General features: G+C 48.7%; 1 protein-coding gene and 1 long non-coding RNA gene across 3 annotated transcripts in view; one reads left to right on the top strand and one right to left on the bottom strand.

The window, feature by feature from the left end:
• The window catches only part of TTLL13 (tubulin tyrosine ligase like 13), a 609087-nt gene that overhangs the window by 281801 nt on the left and 304675 nt on the right, over positions 1-22611 (top strand). The window contains 1 exon segment of the mRNA XM_078683250.1: positions 12998-13207. Within this exon segment, the coding sequence (XP_078539376.1) occupies positions 12998-13207 (210 nt within the window).
• LOC144824132 (uncharacterized) overlaps positions 1-22611 on the bottom strand; it is a 64281-nt gene that overhangs the window by 35681 nt on the left and 5989 nt on the right. For both annotated transcript variants that reach the window (XR_013608908.1, XR_013608907.1), the window contains exon 2: positions 6960-7124. This is a non-coding gene — a long non-coding RNA (uncharacterized LOC144824132). The remainder of the gene's footprint in view (positions 1-6959; positions 7125-22611) is intronic.

Consider the following 22611-nt stretch of genomic DNA (forward strand, 5'->3'; position numbering starts at 1 on the left):
TTTTTTAATTAAATAAAATGTTTCTAGTTACACAAAATGTCCAATTAGTGTGTCCCACCAAATAGTTGGATATAGCTTATAAATGCATCCCTTAAATAGGGCTTTACCTATGTTTGGGTTAAAAAAATATTTGTTATGTTCAATTTAATATTCAGTGACCTTGCTGCATTGTTTGTTTGGTGACACAGCTATGACTGGGGAGGACATCAGTAACCAGGGAGCACAGGGCCCCAGGAGACTGTCCTGACAATCTCCCTCACCTAGAGACTGCTACAGTGCTGCTACAGTGGCCCCTGCTACAGAGGCCTAGCCTCTTCTGGCCATTGGCCAGAAGAGGTTGGGTCACCCCCCTTTCATATTGAGGGCAGTCATTCCATATTTGTAGAAAGGCCTACACATAATCTATAGTGTACAAAGGTAAGATGAGGGAAAAGGAAAATGGCTCTTGCCTCGAGCACGGCAAAAATGAATAAACCCTTCCAGCCCATGATTACAACCTATCGTCAGTAAAAGGGCCTTTAACGATAGAATTAGAACAGGTTGAGGAAAGGATTGTGGCAGTAATGGTCCAGAAACCATCCCGTGAACCAACTGTGATTATGGAAAAGGGCGAAAGACGGAAAGGATACCCCCTGGTAAATGTGCACATACGCCCGCAGCAAGTTGTTCTTTCTCATCCTTTACCATCTTCCCTGCCAGCAAGACCCAACCCAGACCCACATTTGGAGAACAACATTGAGTGTCAAAACTGGATGGATGCCCAGCTATCTACTAGTCCCCTCCGCAAAAAAAAAAGGAATTTTAAACCTAAAATCATACCACTAGCTGGACAAAGCTTACTAGAACTGCCGTAGATGGGCCCAATAGCAACATGGGAAATACAGCTTTAATTGCTCCAACACAAGACTCTGTTTATGGTAAGTGATTTCATGGAGTAATTTTTTAACAAAATGGAGGCTTTATTAAACAACTTTCTTATGAGTTTGGAAGAGAAGTTTTCACAGCTGATTGAAACCGAATTGGAAGTGGCACTATGGAACCTTGGCTCGGGCCTGGTTGTAGTTCTACCCATAACACAGGTTGTAGTGGGTCTCTTAATACAAAACACAGGAAATCAAATGACAAGTAATTCACCCGGTGGTGAGACTCAACAATTAACCTCCGTTGGGAAACAAGAATGTATGGAGCAAACCCAAGCGGGAAATAAAAACCGCCCCAAAGGCATCCTTAAGTCCTGTCCAATCCTGGAGGAGGACTCTGTTAGTAATCCCAGATCGAGCAGTATAGACCAAGTAAGCGATCTTAGACAGCGCATGTATGAGGGAACTCTTCAGTTGCCCCCGAAGTGTCCCCCTCGAAGTGTGCCCCATATGTGCTAATATTAGAAAATGTTTCACCACTCCTCCATGTGAAGGCACTGAGGAACTCATGCGCAAGACTACACATTGGTTGTCCTTAAAATCCAGGCATCAGGGCAATTCAAATAACTAAATCCTACATACACGGAGGGTAAAATGGGTGGTCCACTCATGGAAAACATCCAAGGATGACTGTATTGTGGTCAACTTCAAGGTCCCCGGTCTTGTTCAATTTTTGGTACAAAGTTTGAATTACGAATTACTTAACAAGATCCCGGGAGGGTCCCTGTGTCTTTCTCCCTTTGGGCTTTTTCTATAAAACGGCTTTTGCCTTGCATTTGTCCTAATGCAGCGGTTGTGGGAGGCAGGAGTGAGAGACACCGCGCTGCTCTGGTTCCACTCTTTTTTGAAGGATAGGCAGCAGGCAGTCTCTATGCCACCGTTTCAGTCAGCCTTTTCCCTGGTATCACATGGAGTCCCTCAGGGCTCTGCTATCAGCCCCATTCTTTTTAATATTTATCTTAGACCTCTGATCTCTCTTATCAAAAGCTTTGGCATTAAAATCGTGAATTACGCCGACGACACGCAGATGATTCTCTCCCTGGAAGGCGAGGATTCTACTTCCTTGGAGACTTTACATAATTGTCTGCGTGAAACGTCTAGGTGGCTGAAGGATAATTCCCTTCAGTTTAATGCAGGAAAGACGGAGGTGCTTTTTACTGCTGGTACTAGGATTCCTCAACCTTTTCCATCTAATTTTTGGCCCCCGGAAACCAGGACTTCGGTACGGCCAGTGGAATCTGTTCGGAATCTAGGGGTCATGTTGGACCCGAAGCTTAGTATGGAGACGCATGTTCAAAAAACATCTGCCTGCTGCTTTGCCATCCTTCACTCTCTAAGGAAAGTCCTGCTCCTCCTACCCACTTGTGCCCGTGCGCAAGTGGTTAGATGCACCATCCTTAGCAGGCTGGACTATTTTAACGCCCTCCTGCTTGGGTACCCTGAGTTCCTGCTGGATTGTCTCCAGAGGGTCTAATCAGCGGCTGCTAAACCGGCCCTGGGGCTTCCGAGAAGTTCTCATGGAGCATCCGCATTGGCAAAGTTGCATTGGCTTCCCATAAGGCAGAGGATCCAGTTTAAGGCCCTCTGTATATTGTTTAGGGCTCTCCATGGAGCTGGCCCAGCTCCTTTGCAATCTAAATTTGCCTGGTATTCCCCTACCAGGCAGCTTCGATCCTCCGACGCTAAACTGGTAGTTGTTCCCAGATTCAGGAAGGTTAGAGCCGGTGGCAGATCCTTTGAAGTGACTGCCGCCAGACTATGGAACACTCTTCCAATCGAGATTAGGCATATTGGTGAACTCCTTCAGAAGGAGGATAAAAACTTGGCTATTCCCCGGCTAGTCCGCTTCCCTCCGGTCTCTTTTATCTCTTAGCGCCAAGATGCCTGCAATGCTGGCAGTTGCGCTTTATAAATGCTTAAAATAAAATAAAAAATAAAATAAATAATATACCAGTCTCAAAACGCTTTGAACTTTTAACCAACCTTGATACCAATGATGGACTTTGTGTGCCTGAGGCCATGCCGGACTTTTCTCTGTCATTATGGCTGAGCCTTCATCATTTGCACTATGTCCTACTTTTCCAGATGTAAATGTTATAACCGAAGCGTGTAGCAAAGCTAAGAAACCCGACTGGTGGAGATTTGTAACTGCCCATGACATCATATGTGTCCAGGAGATGCGGATGATTGACCCTTTTTTTATTTAGATAGATATAATGTGTTTATCCAACCTGCTATTGCTGCAGTAGCTGACAGAGCGAAGGCAGATATTGCAACCTTTGTTTCTATGATGCTTTCCTCATTCAAGTATTCTCATAATTGGTCTTCGGCATATTTTTGGGTCACCCTAATATCATGCCCTGGAGAACCTTACCTTTTGTTGATAAATGTTTACAACAATGTGTTTAACCATCATTAGAGTGATATAATTGACGAGTTGGTTGATTTCTTGAAAATTGTAATCTCTTCCTAAATAAAAAGACTACAATAATGTGTGGCAGGAGATTTTAATTTTCCCCTTTACCAGGCTGAAGATAGCCATTGATGTGGTTTTATGGAGGGTGTATTAAACAAGGCTCATTTTAAGCATATAAGACTGGGGATGCCATGAAATCTGTATTAGCCAGATATGATTTCGTTTTCACCCATGATATTCATAGTGGATCTAGTCAGTCGACCCTTACCCTATTCCTACCTTAAATGACAATTACCAAGGAAGTACCATTCATTTTATAGTGAATTCGGCAGAAGCCATGCATCTTATTTTAGAATTTGGGATTGTCCCTAATTATATGAGTGATCATAAAACACTAGTTGTTTAATTAAAAACCCATTTAGTAAGAGTGGGGGCAACCACTAGTCATAAAACGAGAATCAAGGACTGCGCATTGAGTCAAACAAAGTGAAGCCTTTAGATTTGAATCACAGGATAATTAAAGGAAACATGAAGTGATTATGAGCTCTTATATGAAGCCAACTCAAATGAACTAATATCACATAGCTCCAAGTCAGTGAGCCCTATACATTGCTGGTTTAACAAAGCATGCTCTACTGCCCCCAAAAAATTAAAAAGTGCCATGATCACAAACCAACATTAGAGAGGCCAGGTTACAATACAAGAATGCCCTGCAGGAATGGAAGAACAAGATTAGAGACAATATCTGGGAGAACCTAAATCAGACGGGTGTCCTAAAAGATACTCACAAATGTTGGCAAGTGATAAACTACCCTTTTTTCTCTGATTATGTAGGCACAAAATGGATTCTTTGATTACGGAGGCTGAATGTGTAACCCATTTTAGGAAAGTTTTTCAGGTGATTAACAGCAGTACATCTTGGTGTGAGACTCGTACTGGGTCTTTGGACATCATTCTCACCCTACAGATTTTTTTTTCTCCTGTTCTTTTAAATGAAGTATTCACAGCCATTAACCAATCCTCCCCTGGGAAAGTCCCAGGCCTATATCACTAATCAATGTCGATTGCAAAATCTATGCAAAAATTCTTCCATCAAGACTGAACAAAGTACTGCCAAAATTAATAAGCAACGCATAAGTAGGATTGCTAAAGATGCGCATGTCGCATGACAACACCAGACTCCTGTTCCACATACTGGAGCAAACTGCGGCAAGTGAGGAGCCAGCGGTGGCGATAACACTAGACGCAGAGAAAGTGTTTGATAGGGTATCCTGGCACTTCCTGGAGCAGTGTATGCAGACATTCAACTTGGGGGAGGCATTCACAAATAAAGTAATGGCCCTATACAAAAACCCAAGTGCAAGGATAGTAATCAACGGAGCGGTCTCAGAACCCTTCAACCTGCAGTGGGGGGCAAGACAGGGCTGTCCGCTGTCACCCTCACTGTTCCTGCTGGCATTGGAGCCACTGATCAGAGATGTTGGCGCCAATGACGAGATGATGGGTTTTACCATCAACAAGGTGACGGTGAAACTAGCCGCATACGCGGACGACATCCTCATAATCACGAAGAGCCCCCAATCATCTATCAATGCCCTAATGGAAACCATAGCAAATATTCCAACCACTCAGGATGCAAACTAAACCAGGACAAATCGGAATGTAAGCACCTTAACATCCACACCACCAAAGAAACACTGGGGAATTCGGGCCTTGCCTGGCAGACCGGGTTTATGAAATACCTGGGGATACAATTCGGCAGGGACCTTAAGAGCACTCTAGACCAGAATGAGAGTCAATTCGTTGCAAAAATAAAGGTGCTTCTGGAAGCATGATCACCCAGATACATAACATGGCGGGGGAGGATTGAGACAACAAAAATGATGATCACACCAATGGTCAACTACTTAGCTAACATGCTTCCACTAACACTAACAGACGATTTCCACCATAAGATAGACAAGCTGATTAACAAATTCTTGTGGAGGGATAAGAAAGCAAGGATAAGCCTGAAGAAGCTAAGGCTTCATAAGATGCTGGGAGGGCTTAACCTAGCAGACTTCAAAACGTTCCAAACGGTCTTCCTTGCAAAACAAGGGGTATACTGGATTCTCCCTGAACAAGACTTTATGCCAGTCTGGCTCCAGATTGAGAGGAGCTTGCTAGATAACCTTGAGCCCATAGCCCTCCTCACAGCAAATAAAAGCACACAACCGACAAAACCCAATACTCAAAAATACACGTAACGCCCTGCTCAAGGTAGACCAGAAAATAGACATCAGCATAAAGAAGATGTGAACAGGAAGATAAAGTACTGGGGGAAACCATTATCCATAGAGGCATGGAATCAGCGACCTTTGGCTGGAAAACCTGTAACAAGAATGCGACAATGACTGTATGTTTTATGTTTTATGCTGTATATAAAAATCAATAAAAACGTGTTGAAATTATAATCAGCAAATACATGTCAGCCAAAAATGGGGCGCTACACATGGCTTTTATTGATTTATTTATCTAGGGTTCTCGACCTAGTCAACCTAGAGAAATTATGGGAAATCATACAGGCTATGGTTGTGTACCCTGTTCTTCTCAATATGGTGCTTACACTAGGATTTGGAGGTATCAATTCGTTATGGCCCTGAAGGAGAAATATCGTCATATATCGATTCCCTCTAGAGAGGACAGAAAAGGCTGCATCTTGGCCCCCTTCCTCTTCCTATTATGCATTAATGGAATTTCACAACATTAAATTAATTTAGGAAGGGATTCGCCAAAAATGGCCTCTCACAATATTCTAATTCTGTTGTACGCAGATGGCCCGCGCTGCTAATGGCCTTCAGAGCTTATTAAATGTAAATGTAGTTGAGCTTATATAGCGCACAGCTACCCGCAGTGGGTTTCCCGGTGCTTGCTTAGGGAACCCTTCCTGGTATTCCCCTGTGAGATAGCAGGGTATCCACAAGGTGAAAGTCAGGCATCCCGCCGCGAGGGGCCGTTGTGGAGATTAAGCAAGCTATTGCCCAGAGTCGCAGAGTGTGAACCCGTGAGTCGAGGAGGCACCGGGGCGAGAATTATCGAGTCCGTGGAATTTTTTAGCCCAAGACCCGCCGAGGCGGGGAATTGAACCCTGGTCCAGGACCGATCTCAGCTTCCGGGTCTGCTGCCTCTAACCCCTGAGCCACACTTCTCCACTAGATTTTTGTCTTGAGTTCCTGGGGGTTTTAGACCTGAAAGTGAAATACTCAAAATCCTACATAATGATGTGTGGTTCCGCTAACACAAAAGCAAAGCAGTTTAATATGGGTGGACCTCATCTTGATAAGGGCAGGTTATTCAACTTCTTGGGAATAGCTTTCAGTTCCTCCTTTTTTTGGAAATCCCTGCTAGGGATATTGAAGGAATCTTCTGTTTCACCCAAAAACTAAACCACAAACCAGTAGTAGTAGAACTTATATATATATAAATCAAAATGTTTTTCGAGTGCCATGTATGGTACAGGTGTGTGGGTTTTTTGTATAGCTGAGATGTTACAACGTACTGAAAACAGTTTCACACATAGGTTGTTGGCTGTTCCAAAAAACTCCACAAATGTAATCCGCCACTAAGAATTAGGCCTGCAATACCTGGAGGATATGATTGGAGTGGGCCCCCTTCTTCTGTGGATTAAATGCTGGGTGACACCGGAAGCAGGCCTAGCAAGGTCAGGTATCCATGATTGTTTAGATTCAGACAATGTAGGAAAGTTACCATGGCTTTGTTATGTCAAACAGATGTTCCACCCGCTAGGCCTAGAAGAAATAAAAAAAAATTAAAACATGATTTTTATTGTCATATTTGCAATACAGCACAGGGTTCTGACATCTAGGGGGCCTGTCACAATAAACAGCACAATATCATCAGCAGTTGACTTCTTTTCTTCAATATGCAAACAAATACCGCCAAAACAACGGGACGAACATGGATCCCCGCCCCCCCCCCCGCCCAACTTCCCCTCACCCACTCCCCCCTCCCAGCCCCCCACCCCCAAACTCCCCCTCCCACCCCGCCCAACCCACCCCCCACAGTCGCACAGCTTTCACAGGGTCTGGGAAAGGAATAAGGAAAAGAAAACCACAACAAACATGTATTACGCCATACATATAATCGTGCTTTGCCAGTCCATCTGTCTCGTCCGCTCCCCCAACTAATCTCCCTGGCACAGCCCCCCTCACACATCTTGAGGAAGATCATCCTGTTCCGCCGGCGGCTCCAGCCACATCCCCCTGTAATCCGCCCAGCGTTTCCAAATTTTAAAATATTTCCGAGGGCAGCCCCTGGCTATAAAAATTGGATGCTCCAAGCCCATATAGAAATCTAGTCCCCTTTTCCAGACCGTCAACTTAGGAGGACGGGGGTCTTTCCATCCTTTGGCTATGTCCCTCCTAGCAGCAGCAGGTGTAGTTTGTATACGTTGCCCCCCACACCTTCCATAACATGCAAGAGGGCGAACTGTGGCGTACGCGGGAGCTCCCATCCAGCACTTCAGCTAGAAGAAATGAATTTTGATACACAAAATCCCGGTAGTGATACAAAAATTATAGTGAAACAACGCTTTCATGAGGCCAAGAGACTAGTACATATATAGAAAATGCAGTCCGTAGAAGCTTATCTACAAGTGCCAACTGTTAGCACCACTGAACCCTATTTATCATGGTTTGAGAACTCAACTTGTTATCTTTTCCTCACTTATTTTAAGCTAAGCATGATTCATTTTAAAGTGCCCTTTTCAGGCAAATGTTTATGGTCTAAAGAGTTACCTCCAAGTCGATGTAACAATGTTTGGACCCAAAGCACTTGTCACTTTATGTTGTTTTGCACATTATATTCTTTACGAGGTCCATTTATCTTGCACCAGTGTTATGCAAGGCAAATGTTAGACAATATCGATTGGCACTGGAGTTTTTGCACAAACTGCTTATAAAAGAGGTTTGCTACAACATTTTTAACTTCATGAAGAAAGGTATGGCCATTAGGAGAAGGTACGCATTATTGCCTATAAAACTATTAGTATTTTTACATGATTGGCACTTTATGTTTTTATTAGAAATTGTTCTGTTTTATCGTCTGAAATTGATTTGTTTAATATGTTTTATTTAAATTATAATATCCATATGTAGAAATGTTTTTATGCTTTTATGGCTTATTGCCAAATAAAGATGGTTTGACTGACTGACCTTGCAATGACAGCAGAGTGCTCCTCTGCCTAAACCCGGAACTGCTTGTTTATTTATAACGAAAAGCATCCTTGTTCTCAAGCTGAGACCTTAGGAAGGCAGACATTGTTATGATTCTATTAATAGCTGTGTCGCCTTGTGGATGAAAATAAATAACAACATTTGCACAATGTGTGTCAGGCCTTGTCTGAGATTTTCAAGGAGTTGTGATAATGTTCCGACTAAGTGGAATCTGTGAGCGGGGTAGTTTTTGAGAAACTATTCCTGCCTTGTCAAGCATGCAAATGTGTGTCAAAAGTAATCATGGGAAAGACAAGACAACTTAGGAAACGTGTACATGGTAAAAAATTGAAGGGTTCCTCCCTGCTGGTTGTGGGGGAGTCAACACATCTCCTCTTTAGCTATATGGTAGCTCCACCAGGCATCAGCCAAATCGCTAGGTCTGCACAGTCTGGGGTAAGTTCCGCAGGTTCCAAGTCCAGATGTGTAGGCAGGTTAGGGGATAGGTTCAAGGTCTGGTCAATGTCCAATTGTTGTGCCGGGGAAGTAAAACAACGTGTAGGGGGCCATTATGGAAGCCATCTTGGGGTCAGGCAGAGGACTGAACTGTACACTGGTACACTGGTGGCCATCCTAAGGTCAGACATCTGGCAGTTAAAGTCAATATCCAGGACAGCGGCCGCCAGAGAATAACAAATCCAGCGTGCACACACCATCACACGCACAGACATGCACAAGCACACACAAATGTGAGCAAACACTCTCATATGCACACTGATGCACACACACACAAGACAGAAAACATCCAAGAACACAAGCACACATAAAATCCCATGCTCTAATCCAAAAACACTTAAATACATGCACACGCAAACATCGTCACATGCACAGACATGCACAAGCACATACAAATGCGCTCACACTCTCATACACGCAGGCACGCACACACACACAAGCAAACATACAGAAACTATCAAAAACACAGGCACACATAGAATCACATGCTCCAGAACAAAAATACCCAAGGACGTACACACAAAATACATGCACACACACACACCATCACACGCAAAGACATGCATAAGCACGCACAAATGTGCGCACACACTCTCATACGTGAACAGAGGGCGCATACAAGTACGCATACAGAAACATTCACACGCACAAGCACACATACGATCCCATGTTCTAATTCAAATATATGCACACACCATCATACGCACAGACATAAGCACACATACAGAAACATCTGTTCACACAAACACAAGCACACATGGAATCACATGCTCTAATACAAAAACACTCAACTACATGTCCACACCATCACACGCACAAGCACACAGAAATGTGAACATAGTCTTTCATACACGCACAGGCGCACACACACACACACACACGTGTGTCCGCACACACCCCCTCATACACGCACAGGCGCACACACAAAAGCACTCCCATGACACATTTCTCCAGGACTGCCGCAGCATTGATGGCAAACAATGGCAGGTTTGGACAGACTAATGAAAGAAGGCTAGTTGTTCACGCAGCAAACGGTCGAGGCCAACAAGATGGTGAGCCCAGAGTAAGAGTCACAGCAACCTTGGCATAAAATGGCGGGCCCAGATCAGCACATCCTGTGTAGTCTATTATGTGCACCATCTTCACCACCACGTTCACGTGGCCCCTGGGAACAGCGTTGATGCCCTCTCCCCACCAGGCCGTACAAACAGCCATCACCGATGTGGGGGAGGCAGTCTTCAGCGCCCACAGGCTCAGTCAGCTGCTCCACGTCACATAGCAGCCCATGCAGCAATCCCCCGGTAGCACATCCAGCGGGCCACAAGTACTGCTCGGTCCCTCCTCACCTTCCCAGCTGCTTCCACTAAGCCAACTTCGACGGTCCACAAGCTCCAGGATCCCAGGACTGTCATTGGGATGCCAGGGTAGGGGCCACCACGACTGTCGCATCTGAAGAGTCACAATCCCAGGCGGGGTTGTGGAGTGTGACGCCAGCGTGGAGTGCACCATAGCGAGGGGGGAGTATGTCAGGGGCACAGGCAGGCGCGGGCTTAATATCCTACTCTCTGCAGGGAGATCACTTTCCTTCACAAGTCTGGGCTCTCTCTCAGGGCCGGACTGGGAACCACAACCGTCCCTGGCAAAGTGCTCGGCCGGCCCCCTCCATCCCCACTGGAGGTGGGGGTTGGATGGTGCCTCCGAGCTCTTTGCCGGGGCTGGTTTTCGTCCGATTTTGGTACAGGGCTGATGGCCCTGTAACAAAAACGGCCTCCACACGTGCGGCGCACCGGGGGATTGCCCGGCTCCCGCTATGGCCAGTCCAGTCCTGCTCTCTCTAGCGGTGCACGGTTATCCCATATGCCTGTCAGAGATATATGAAGGGATTCCTCAAATCAAAGGAAATATCCAATCGTATTTTTTCATAAAGCAAGAAGATATAAATGTAAGGCCGGCATTTGGCAATCGTTTTCTAGGCCTGCTGTAGAGTTAGCGAGTAGGAGAGAGCTCAAAAGCCCTTTATGGAAATCTTGCTCAATCTGTAAACACACTTAAGCCACTTTTGCTCGCTATGACGTTGTCATACCTTATTGTGTTGTTGTTGTAAAAGTGGAAAAGCATTACAAATTTGTTGCGTTTCCTGTGCAAATCCACATATATGATTTCTAGTGCTTCATTCAGCAGTATTAGTTGGATAGGGCAAATGGCTAAAAACTCTCTTCTAGTATTCACATAATACAATAAGAAAATCTAAACTTTGAACAGGGATAGATGGGACTAAAAAAGGATGGCAACACACATTGACAGAGTGTTATTCTGCAATATAAGGGCATTAGCAAACACTAATACATCATAAAATATACCACAACATTTAACATACTAAATGAGACCCACCAGACATGGATAGCCACGTCTAACTCGGACCCAGCTTCTCCACAGTCTGACTCCAGCGAGACTGAACTGAAAAGGGAAATGGATGATAAAAGGCAAAGAGGAAGGCAGAAGCTGACCATTGAAACATGATTTTGAAAGGTTACTAGAAACTAGAAATTTGAGACGGATCAGACAGTAACCAAAAAGACTTGCTGAGACACCACCCATGTCTGGAATATATTGCGAGAAATGTATAATTACAAAAATAAAGTAGGAGGAAAGAAGACCAAACTGATTTAGGACTGGGAAGCAAAAAGTATTAGGTACTGCCCAGCTAGTACAGACACAATCAGACACGTGCAGTGCTTACCTGGCACAGGAACAGGCAAAAAAAGCTATGTCCAACTTGCACTGCAACTATGAAAAGAAGAATGTTCCTAGCTGGTACGCAGACTGGCATAAGTGACCAGCTGACACAGTGCAGCAGCCATGATTCATAGAAACAGGAATTCTCTCTTAGGGACTGATACATAAAGATTGTTGCTATTCACAAACCGATTTTACAAGTAGTATCTTCACGAGTGTTGAGTCTTAGCACTCCTGGCAGAGATTCCACACATAAAAGGACAGGTCTGTCCTATCTTTTTATGTCTGGAGTCTCTTTCATGAGTGTGGAGACTCTCAAAACTTTGTTTGTGAATAAGAACAAATCTTAGACTTGCACTTAAATCGTAAGTTTACCTTTGCGAATCAGGCCCTTAGAGTGGAACAAAGTATTGATTACTCCAGTGTTGCTCTGGTGCACTCTGGACTGACTACCTGATCCTAAAAGCTCAATCTCTGCCTAGTAAAGCAGAATATTGCCTCTGAGGCGAGTACCTTGGTTGGCTTGGCACAATCCCTGGTTCATGTTTAACGCACCTTTTACCAGCACTCGTTCTAAAGCATCGAGCAGCATGCTTTTGGTAAAGATGATCCGAATGGATTTAGTTACACAGCAATACAGAATACATTGTCTTTACCTAACAGTTCCTCAAATGTATTTTATGTGGTTTTGAAGATGCCCACGGAGAGCTCAAGATGTTACAAAAACTAAAACCACCTAATGAATGATGTAAAAAAATCACATAATTTTCTCTTGCATAATTCCTTGAAATTTCCCGAAAGTTACTGTGCAAAATTACGTGAATTGTGTTTATTTCAGGTGCCACTTAATTACTGCTTCAGCTTTAGCTCTAAAGGGAATTAGAGGGTGCATTTACCATAATGGCAGCGTTCATACAAATGCTCTACAACAAGACCCAGCTTGTATTAATAATGTTTGTGTTGCTGGATACATTTCGATCTGGTTTTTAATGTTATCCACAGTGTTATGGCTCACAAACTTTAGGAGCTATATGTTCAGTTCAGCGAATGCTTGTATTTTATACTATTGCAGTGTTTACAAATAAGCCTTAGGATGTTGAAACAGCCTACAAGGCAGATAATTCATATACATGCATAGCAGAAAAAGAAACATTTGCTCTTCTATCTGCATCTTGTTAATAACTATTTTTAAACAGCAGGAGGTACCAATTGACACAATGAAGCCACTGGACATTGATGAAGAAGAAGAGCTGGAAAGAGTGCGGGGGCTGTTGGAAAGAGAAAAGCTTATTCGGGAGCTGGGCATCCCAGATCTGATCTACAGACTCCTTAATGCAGTCAACCGCAAAGCTTCTCCCAATTATGTACCTGAAATCTACTCTGCAGACATCCAAGCAAGAAAGGCAGTAAGAAATTGTTTATTGTTCAGACTCGTTATTTCAGTTGGGTAAACATTCTGTGCTGCAGTTGGGGATCCTTGTTGGTGTTTTTCATAACAATGTGGAAGGGTGCTGCTATAATTATGAACTCTTTATACCATTATGGGAGTCTACAGAACACAAGAGCTTTGCAATCCCACAATGCAGTGCATCAACTTAGGCATATCAGTTTATTTTTACCAGTGCTATCAGAGCACCAAGAACACAAGATGTGAGTCCTAGGGTGGAGTATTGTTTTGGCTCCATAAATGATCCAAGTAAATAATACTTTTTAAGGCAAGTTTGCAAATTGAAGAGGGATTTAACATTCTTTTCTCCAGCCTGAGATCTTTTTAAAAAAAAGCAAGTAGTCCCCAATTTAGGTGAAGGTTATTAAGTTATGCACTAAAGAGAATTTTAGTATTAAATCTTTTTATTTACATTTTTTAGCATATACAAAAACATACATGCAGCTTTAGGCATCATGTCCATTAACATTGCTAAATCCAAGCCCCGAAAAGGACAAGGCAGTGCTAGAATGGGTCTATGCCAATGTAGAGAAGCCTTGTATATACTATAAATGACCAGAAAAAACAGAACAGAACGAAAACCCCTAAACCCTTCCCTTTCCCCTTCCCGCCCTCCCACCCATGTTCCAAGTCCACCACCTAAGCTATCTAGGCTAATCATGGCCTCCAGCTCTGTCATCTGTGTCGTATCAGAGGGGCGCAGTAAGCAGAGGTATCTAGGGCAAGCAATTTCCCGGAATTCAGAGGCCAACAGGGACAAAAAGGGTTGCCACAGTTCGGCATATTTGGATCCTTCCCCTGCCATACTCAGTGTTAGCTTCTCCATACCAAGTACCTGCCACAAGCGGTGTAGCCAGCCTGTGAAGGTTGGGATGTGGTCGGTACGCCAGTGTGTGAGTATATTTTGCAAACTCAGTGCCAGGGCATCAGCATCTGTATCACAGTCTTGGCAGAAGTACCTGCAAAATGCTTAGATTGTTTTTGTAGAGACTACCTGCAAATATTCAACGGGGAATCTTATCTCAGGAATGATGCTGTCACAGCTCTTGCCCTCACTGAATGAGCCCTGGGGGACCTGGTAAAGACTCATTTTAATTTTTGAAGCACATTTTAATATAGCATATAACCCATCTGGAAATTGCCTGCTTAGGCTGTGCCATGTGATCATCAAGTCTCACATTTCTATCTATTCCTATCTCTAGGGGAAGCCCAGTTGAGACCTTGGAAGTGTTAGAAATTCTATTCAGGAGTACATTCTGCATCACTTAAAGTTTTTTCATTCTTGGTCAAACGAGAAGTTCCAGGTTCTTCTAGTCCCCTGCAGTGGGTTTCAATTAATCAATCAATAACCTTGTAAAACGCACTACTTACCCGTGAGGGTCTCAAGGCGCTGAGGGGAGAGGGGGCTGCTACTGCTCGAAGAGTCAGGTCTTGAGGAGCTTTCTGAGGGTGAGCAGGTCTTGGGTCTGCCGCAGATGGGCGGGGAGAGCGTTCCAGGTCTTGCACGGCGAGGAAGGAGAAGGATCTGCCGCCGGAGGTTGTTCGTTGAATGCGCGGGGCGAGGCTGGCGGAGCGGAGCTGGCGGGCGGGGATGTAGAAGTTGAGTCTGTTGTTCAGGTAGTCTGGTCCTGTGTTGTGAAGTGCTTTGTGTGCGTGGGTGAGGAGTTTGAAGGTGATCCTCTTGTTGACGGGGAGCCAGTGCAGGTCTCTTAGGTGGGAAGTGATGTGGCTGTGGCGGGGGATGTTGAGGATCAGTCGGGCGGAGGCGTTTTGGATGCGTTGTAGTCGTCACAGGTGTTTGGCCGGGATTCCTGCGTAGAGTGCATTGCCGTAGTCCAGCCTGCTGCTGACGAGGGCTTGGGTCACCGTTCTTTTGGTTTCGGTCGGGATCCACTTGTAGATCCTGCGAAGCATGCGGAGGGTGTTGTAGCAGGAGGAGGAGATGGCGTTGACCTGCTTCGACATGGAGACGGAGGAGTCGAGGATGAATGCTAGGTTGAGTGCGTGGTCCGTGGGTGTTGGAGCTGTTCCCAGTGTGGTCGGCCACCAGGAGTCGTCCCAGGGGGAGGGGCTGAGGATGAGGACTTACATTTTGTCCGAGTTCAGCTTCAGGCGGCTGCTCCTCATCCACTCGGCGACGGCCTTCATTCCCTCGTGGAGGTTGGTTTTGGCAGTGTGTGGGTCCTTGGTGAGGGAGAGGATGAGCTGGGCGTCGTCGGCGTAGGAGATGATGTTCAAGTTGTGCTGGCGGGCCACTTGTGCGAGGGGGGCCATGTAGACATTGAACAGGGTCGGGCTGAGGGATGAGCCCTGGGGTACACCGCAGATGATGTCAGTGGCTTTGGATCGGAAGGGTGGGAGGCGGACTCTCTGGGTTCTGCCGGAGAGGAAGGACGTGGTCCAGTCCAGGGCCTTCTTCTGGATTCCGGCTTCTTGGAGGCGTGTTCTTAGTGTGCGGTGGCAGACCGTGTGGAAGGCGGCTGACTGGTCCAGGAGGATGAGGGCTGAAGTTTTGCCGTTGTCTAGTAGGCGCCTGATGTCATCTATGGCTGCGATGAGGGCTGTCTTGGTGCTGTGGTTTCGTCTGAATCCGGACTGGGATGGGTCTAGGATGTTGTTTTCCTCGAGGTGGCGGGTCAGCTGCATGTTAGCGATTTTCTCGTCGATGACCTTCGCGGGGAAGGGGAGCAGGGAGATGGGCCGGAAGTTCTTGAGGTCATTGGGGTCCGCCATGGGCTTCTTGAGGAGGGCGTTGATTTCGGCGTGCTTCCAGCTTTCCGGGAAAGTCGCTTTGTTGAATCCACTGTCTGAAGTTAACGGGCGGCGGCGTCTGTGTCGGTGGGGTCGGTGGGTGGGTTCTGGGCGAGAGCTTCACCAAAGCATACTCTCATTGAATGGGCTCTGGTCAGCCGAAAAGAGGCTCTCTAGCATGCAAATGTCCCAGAATAATATGTTGTTACACAAATTAAATGCCAGAGATACTGTTCTAGCAGCATTCTAATCTGGAGAGAACTGTATAAAAAAAGTGTTCATGATGTCTGGTATAATGCTACTTTTATTGAATTGAGGCAATGTGTTACAAGAAGTGTCCTGCCCATGTGTAATATTTAAAAATTGCTTATATCAATTCTAGAAGTGGCCTTGGAGGACTAGGGCGCAAGTTATGGAGCTTGTGCCTCACTCTTTATAAACTGATTTAGGGCACTATTTAGGGCCTGATTACTAGTTTGGCGGTTCGGGAGCAGACCGCTATGCTGGCGGCCTGCTCCTGCACCGCCAAACCTGTGTGCCCACTGCCCACCAGATTATGAATTTCCTTGTGTCTGGTGGGCTTTTTTGGGGGTCCCATGGCGGTGCCTCCGAAAATAGGCACCACAATGGGAACGCCAAAAAGAGTAACTGCATGGCATGGACACGGGCAACAGGGGGCCCTGTAGGCCCCCCTTTGTTTGTGGACCACCATCATTTTCATAGAGTAAAGACCCCCATGACACCGCTGAAGGTCCTGAACCTAATATGCATGACGGTGCAGCAGTGGCACCACCAGCATATTGCAGAGCCCATGTGTGCCGCGCCGCCGCCATGGAACAGCGGTTCGCTGGCGGTCGCGGCAGTGCAGTGGTAGTCCTACTGCCAAAGTTGCAATTGGTGCGGTTGAACCACCATGCCCGTGCAAGTCTGGCAGTCCTTGGACCACCAGACGCGTAATTAGGCCCTTAGTGTTCGGCAGATGGGATACTGTACTGCAATCGTGGTGCATATCCCATCGACCGTTTTGTATTACAAGTGCGTTGGAGTCTATGAAGCAGACGGGATATCCGTCAATTTTGGACAGAGTATTCTTTCTGTCAAACTTTAAATAAGGCCCTAAGTCATTTTTTAAAAGCAGGGAATAGCAAAATCAAGTGAATGATGGATTTTTTGCCTTCACCAGTTTAGCAGGTAAACAATCGAGAAAGATGCAGCCAACAAAGCAGAACAAAGCCTGAGAAGGGTGGCAGTGGCAACAGAGATGGATCCCTTCCTCAAGATAGGTTGATGTCGACTACTGTCAAACAGCATACTATTGAAAAGAAAAGGGCAGTATGGAGGAGAATTTCCACATTATTGTGAGCATCCTGCAACATCGTGTGATCTTAAGCTTTCTGAGTTCCTAAAAAGGCAAATGATGTTTTTTGATAAAACGGTGCAAGAACCAATGAAAAACACAAATGTAGCGAGGATTGTTTTTCTTTCCTTTTTACTTACTTTTGACCTATATGTTTGGTGTGATACTACTTTTGGCTCCTTAGGTTCCTGTATATCATTGATTGTATACTGACATGCTTGATATTTTGTTGTTTTAAAGCTTACTAATATTCTATACCTCAATGTGCTGTAATCTTCGGAACTGGACCTTTCATAGATTGATATGCTGGAATCATTACTTATTATCTGAAAGAGACACGTTAGTATTAGATTCCTTACCTTAGAATATCCCCAGGCGTCAGACTGGATCCGGAAATTTTTGCGTAGCAGTACCCTTGCGCGTCGGTAGGCGTCATCTGCGGCTCCGCGTCCGTCGTCGGCGTCATGGGCGCCGTGATGACGTCGTCGGAGTACTTAGACGCCGCCTCCGCGTGCTGACATCAGTTCTTCTTTTTTCCGCGCCAGCAAGCGCAGATCTGGAAAAAGCAGTAACCCTAGTCATTTTTTACTAACTTTTTTGATCCTTTTTGATTGCTTTTCGAAGTCTCTCGACTCCGAACGGTGCCGTAGGGATGCCTGGCTTCAAGAACTGTGACGATTGCGACAGTCTGATGTCGGTCACGGATCCTCACCGCGTCTGTTTGTCCTGTTTGGGCGTCGACCACGACGACAAGGCCTGCTCTGACTGCCGGGCCCTCTCCTCGAAGGCCAGGCGGGAGCGGTCCCGTTGGCGCCTCGAGCTCCGGCAGTCGGCCCCGTGCCGTGAGAGGCCCCGATCCCATCGGAGGTCGAGGGACAGGTCGCGGGCTCGGAGCCACCACAGCTCCGAGAGTAGGCCGCACTCCTCCGGGTCGAAGTCGTCGTCAGGTAAGAGGCACAAGAAGTCCAAGCGGCGTCATCGCTCCTCGGACTCCCCCCGACGCTCGCGCGATGTGGCCGGGGGTTCGGGTGACACCGCCCACGCGGCTCCGTCGGAGTCGCGGGCGCTGCGTGCAGCTCCACACCCTCCGGTCCCTGGGCTGAACGCGACGCCGGAGGAGATCGAGAGCTTCCTCATGGCCATGAGGAAACTCTCTCCTCCGACGGGCTCCACGGCGCCTTCGGGCCCAGCGGACCCGTCTGGGGGCCCTAGCGGGTCGGCGGCTCCGGCCCCGACGCCGTCGGGTGCTTCGGCCCCGACGCCGCCGTCGCCTTTGGGCCCGGCGCCGCAGGCCCCCATTATCCCGCCGGCGCCGAGGGGTCCAGTTGTTCCGACGCCGCCGGCGCCTTTGGGCCCGGCGCCGCAGGACGCCGCTGGTCCTCCTTTGGGTTCGAGATCGTCGCCGGTGGATCTGACGACCTCCCCGGTGTCGGACCCTCCGGCACCGTCCTCGGGGGGGCGCCGGCCTCGGTTCCACCTTCGTTCCTGTTCCGGCGCCGGGACGGCCCCGTTGGGCGCCGCTCCAGACGTCGTTTGGTGAATTTCACTTTTATGAACAGGCCCCATTGGTTGACAACCCTGAATTTCAGGAGATGGGTGATGAGGAAGACTGGGAGGGGTCTGAGGACCCTCTGACCAGGGAGTGTCAGTCTCAGGAGGACTGGACAGGAGACCTTGGGGAGGCCAGTGGCCTGGACACCTCTCCAGACACTGGGTTTGTCTCCCCTCCTACCGTGGCTTCGGAGGAGGGGGCAACGTATAGTGTGGTGCTGATGAAGGCTGCCAAGGCCTTGGGCCTTGAGCTCCCCGTCGCGGCCGTGAGGACTAACCTCCTCACTGAGGTCCTTAAACCGCAGTCAAGCTCGGCCGAGCCTCTGCTGCCCTTTAATGAGGCCTTGACCGACGTTCTTCTGGGCACTTGGTCCAAGCCCGCTACGGGTTCGCCCGTAGATAGGAACGTGGCCAGACGCCACCGCCCAGCCCCGGGCGACCCATGTTTCCTGTCCTCCCACCCTACCCCCGAGAGCCTGGTCATCCAGGCCTCCAATTCCCAGACCGCATTCCCGTCGGCCCCGCCGGACCGGGAATCCAAGAGGTATGACCAGTATGGGAAGAAGATCTTCTCATCCCTTAGTCTAGGACTGCGGTCTTCCAACACCGCCTGCCTCTTGGGACTTTACACCCACTCTGTGTGGAATAAGGTCGCGGAAGTGCTGCCAGAGTGTCCGTTGGAGGTACGGGCCAAACTCGGCCAAGCCCTTGTGGAGGGCCGGGATGCAGCCAAGTATTCCATCCGGTGTGGGCTGGATACCACTGACTCGCTGGGTAGAGCGATGGCAACGACGGTGGCGGTCAGACGCCACGCCTGGCTGAGGTCCGCCAACTTCTCGGCAGATGTTCAGAGCACGCTCATGGACATGCCGTTCGATGGCCGTCGCCTCTTTGGCGACAAGGCAGACCATGCGCTTGAGCGCTTTAAGGATTCCAGGGCTACGGCCAAGTCCTTGGGCCTCTCGGGCCAGCGGCAGCAATCGGCTGCCTTTCACTCCTTTCGTGGCCACGGAAGGGGTGCGCCCACACGCGCCACCAGCCACACACCGCAGGGCAATACCCAACGCGGTGGCGGCCGTGGGAACCGCCGTCCGGGCGGTCGGGGGGGGGCAGCGGCGAGGTCAGTCCACACCTTCCCCCGCAGCATCCGCCTCAAAACCCTCCTAGTCCGTGCTTTCAGGCCCATGTGACGCCAGTGGGGGGCAGGGTTCGCCATCACCACCTCCACTGGCGCACTGTCACATCGGACAGGTGGGTGCTGCAAATCGTCCGAAGGGGCTACTCCCTCCCCTTCGAGGCGACTCCTCCAGCCATGCCACCGCAGAACCACCATGTATCGGGGGATCACTTGCGACTTCTGCAGGAGGAAGTTACGGCCCTCTTGGCCAAGGGGGCCATCGAGCGCGTTCCTGGGCCAGAAGTAGGGTGTGGTTGCTACTCCCACTACTTTCTGGTACCCAAGAAGGGCAAAGGGGGCCTACGCCCTATCTTGGACCTACGGAACTTCAACGGCTTCCTCCGGAAGGAGAAGTTCAAAATGCTGACTCTGGCTCAGGTTCTGGCTGCCCTGGACCCAGGAGACTGGATGGTAGCGTTGGACTTGCAGGACGCTTACTTTCATATCCCCGTCCTGCCTGCCCACCGGCGCTACCTGCGGTTCAAGGTGGGCCACGAGCACTTTCAATTTACCGTGCTCCCCTTCGGCCTTACCAGCGCCCCACGGGTGTTCACAAAGGTGATGGCGGTGGTCGCAGCTCATCTGCGCAGGTTAGGGGTTTCAGTCTTCCCCTACCTCGACGACTGGCTGTTGAAGGCGGGCTCGCCCCAGACAGTCGTCAGCCACCTCCAGACGACGGCGGACCTCCTGCACCAGCTGGGGTTCTCCATCAATGTGCCGAAGTCACACCTGTGCCCCTCTCAGAAGCTCCTCTTCATCGGAGCGGTTCTGGACTCGGCGCGGTTTCGGGTTTATCCGCCCGAACAGCGGGTCCGGGATATTCAGGCTCTGATTCCCATCTTTCAGCCGTTATCCCGGGTTTCTGTCAGGTTGACGCTGCGGCTTCTGGGGCTGATGGCCTCCTGCATCCTACTGGTGCATCACGCCAGGTGGCGGATGCGGGCTCTGCAGTGGGACCTGAAGTTTCAGTGGGCCCAGCATCAGGGCAACCTATCCGACCACGTCCTGATCTCGGAGGGCACTGCGAGACAGCTGCAGTGGTGGCTTACGGACCGCGATTGGGTCAGCGGCAGATCCCTCTCCCTTCCCCAACCGGAGCACGTAGTTGTGACGGACGTGTCCCTCCAGGGCTGGGGAGGCCACGTGGGAGAGGCGGAGATCAGAGGCCTCTGGTCTCCGGCGGAGACCCGGCTCCACATCAACCTGTTGGAGCTCCGGGCGATTCGTCTGGCACTGAAGGCATTCCTCCCCTCTGTCCGGGGGAGTGTAGTGCAGGTATTCACGGACAACACCACCGCCATGTGGTACTGCAACAAACAAGGCGGGGTGGGGTCGTGGATCCTTTGTCAGGAGGCTCTTCGCCTTTGGCAATGGCTGGAACGCCAGGGCGTGACCCTGGTGGCTCAACACCTGGCAGGTTCTCTGAACGCCAGGCCGGACGAGCTCAGTCGTCGGTGCATGATGGATCACGAATGGCGTCTGAACTCGGACGTGGCGCAAGGCCTCTTTCAGCGATGGGGAGAGCCTTGGTTAGATCTATTTGCCACCAAAGAGAACGCGCAATGTCATCAGTTCTGCGCGTTGGAATTTCCAAGGCGGCACTCGCTCGGAGACGCTTTTCGTCGCGAGTGGAGTTGCGGTCTGTTGTACGCCTTTCCGCCTATACCACTTCTGCCCAGAGTGCTGAAGAAGATCAAGCGCGACCGGGCCCAGGTCATCCTGGTGGCTCCGGACTGGGCAAGAAGGTACTGGTATCCAGAGCTACTCAGTCTGTCAGTCGATCCCCCGGTTCGTCTGCCTCTTCAGGAGGACCTTCTGTCGCAGCAGCAGGGGACGGTCCTCCACCCGAACCTGTCCAGTCTCCACCTCCATGCTTGGAGATTGAGCGGCGACAGTTGAGGCCATTTGACTTGCCTCCTGAAGTTTGTAACATCATTCTGGCAGCCAGGCGTCCCTCCACAAAGTCGGTATACGCCTGCAGGTGGAACAGATTTGTGGCATGGTGCACAGCAAAGGCTGTGGATCCCCTCAATGCCCCTCTTTCTGAGGTTCTTCTCTTCCTTCTTTCTCTTGCCCAGCAGGGCTCTGCTCTGGGCACTATCAAGGGCTACCTTTCTGCCCTTTCAGCCTTTCTCAGGCTACCTGATCAGCCTTCTTTGTTCAAGTCCCCTATTGTGAACAGATTTCTTAAAGGCATCACACACACGTTTCCTCCTGTTCCGTTTGTGATGCCTCAGTGGGACTTGAACCTGGTTCTTACGTTTCTGATGTGCGCTCCCTTTGAGCCACTTCACAACTGTCCTCTTCGCCTTCTGACTTTGAAGACTGCTTTCCTGGTTGCCATCACCTCTGCCAGGAGAGTGAGTGAGCTCCAGGCTCTTTCTTGTACTCCACCTTTCCTTTCTGTCCATCCGGACAAAGTGGTGCTACGTACCAAACCTTCTTTCCTGCCCAAGGTTGTCACGGCCTTCCACATCGGGCAGTCTATCACCTTGCCAACCTTCTTTCCGCCACCGCATCCCTCTAA

The sequence above is a fragment of the Lissotriton helveticus genome, chromosome 3_1 (assembly GCF_964261635.1).
Source record: "Lissotriton helveticus chromosome 3_1, aLisHel1.1, whole genome shotgun sequence".
Lineage (NCBI taxonomy): Eukaryota > Metazoa > Chordata > Amphibia > Caudata > Salamandridae > Lissotriton > Lissotriton helveticus.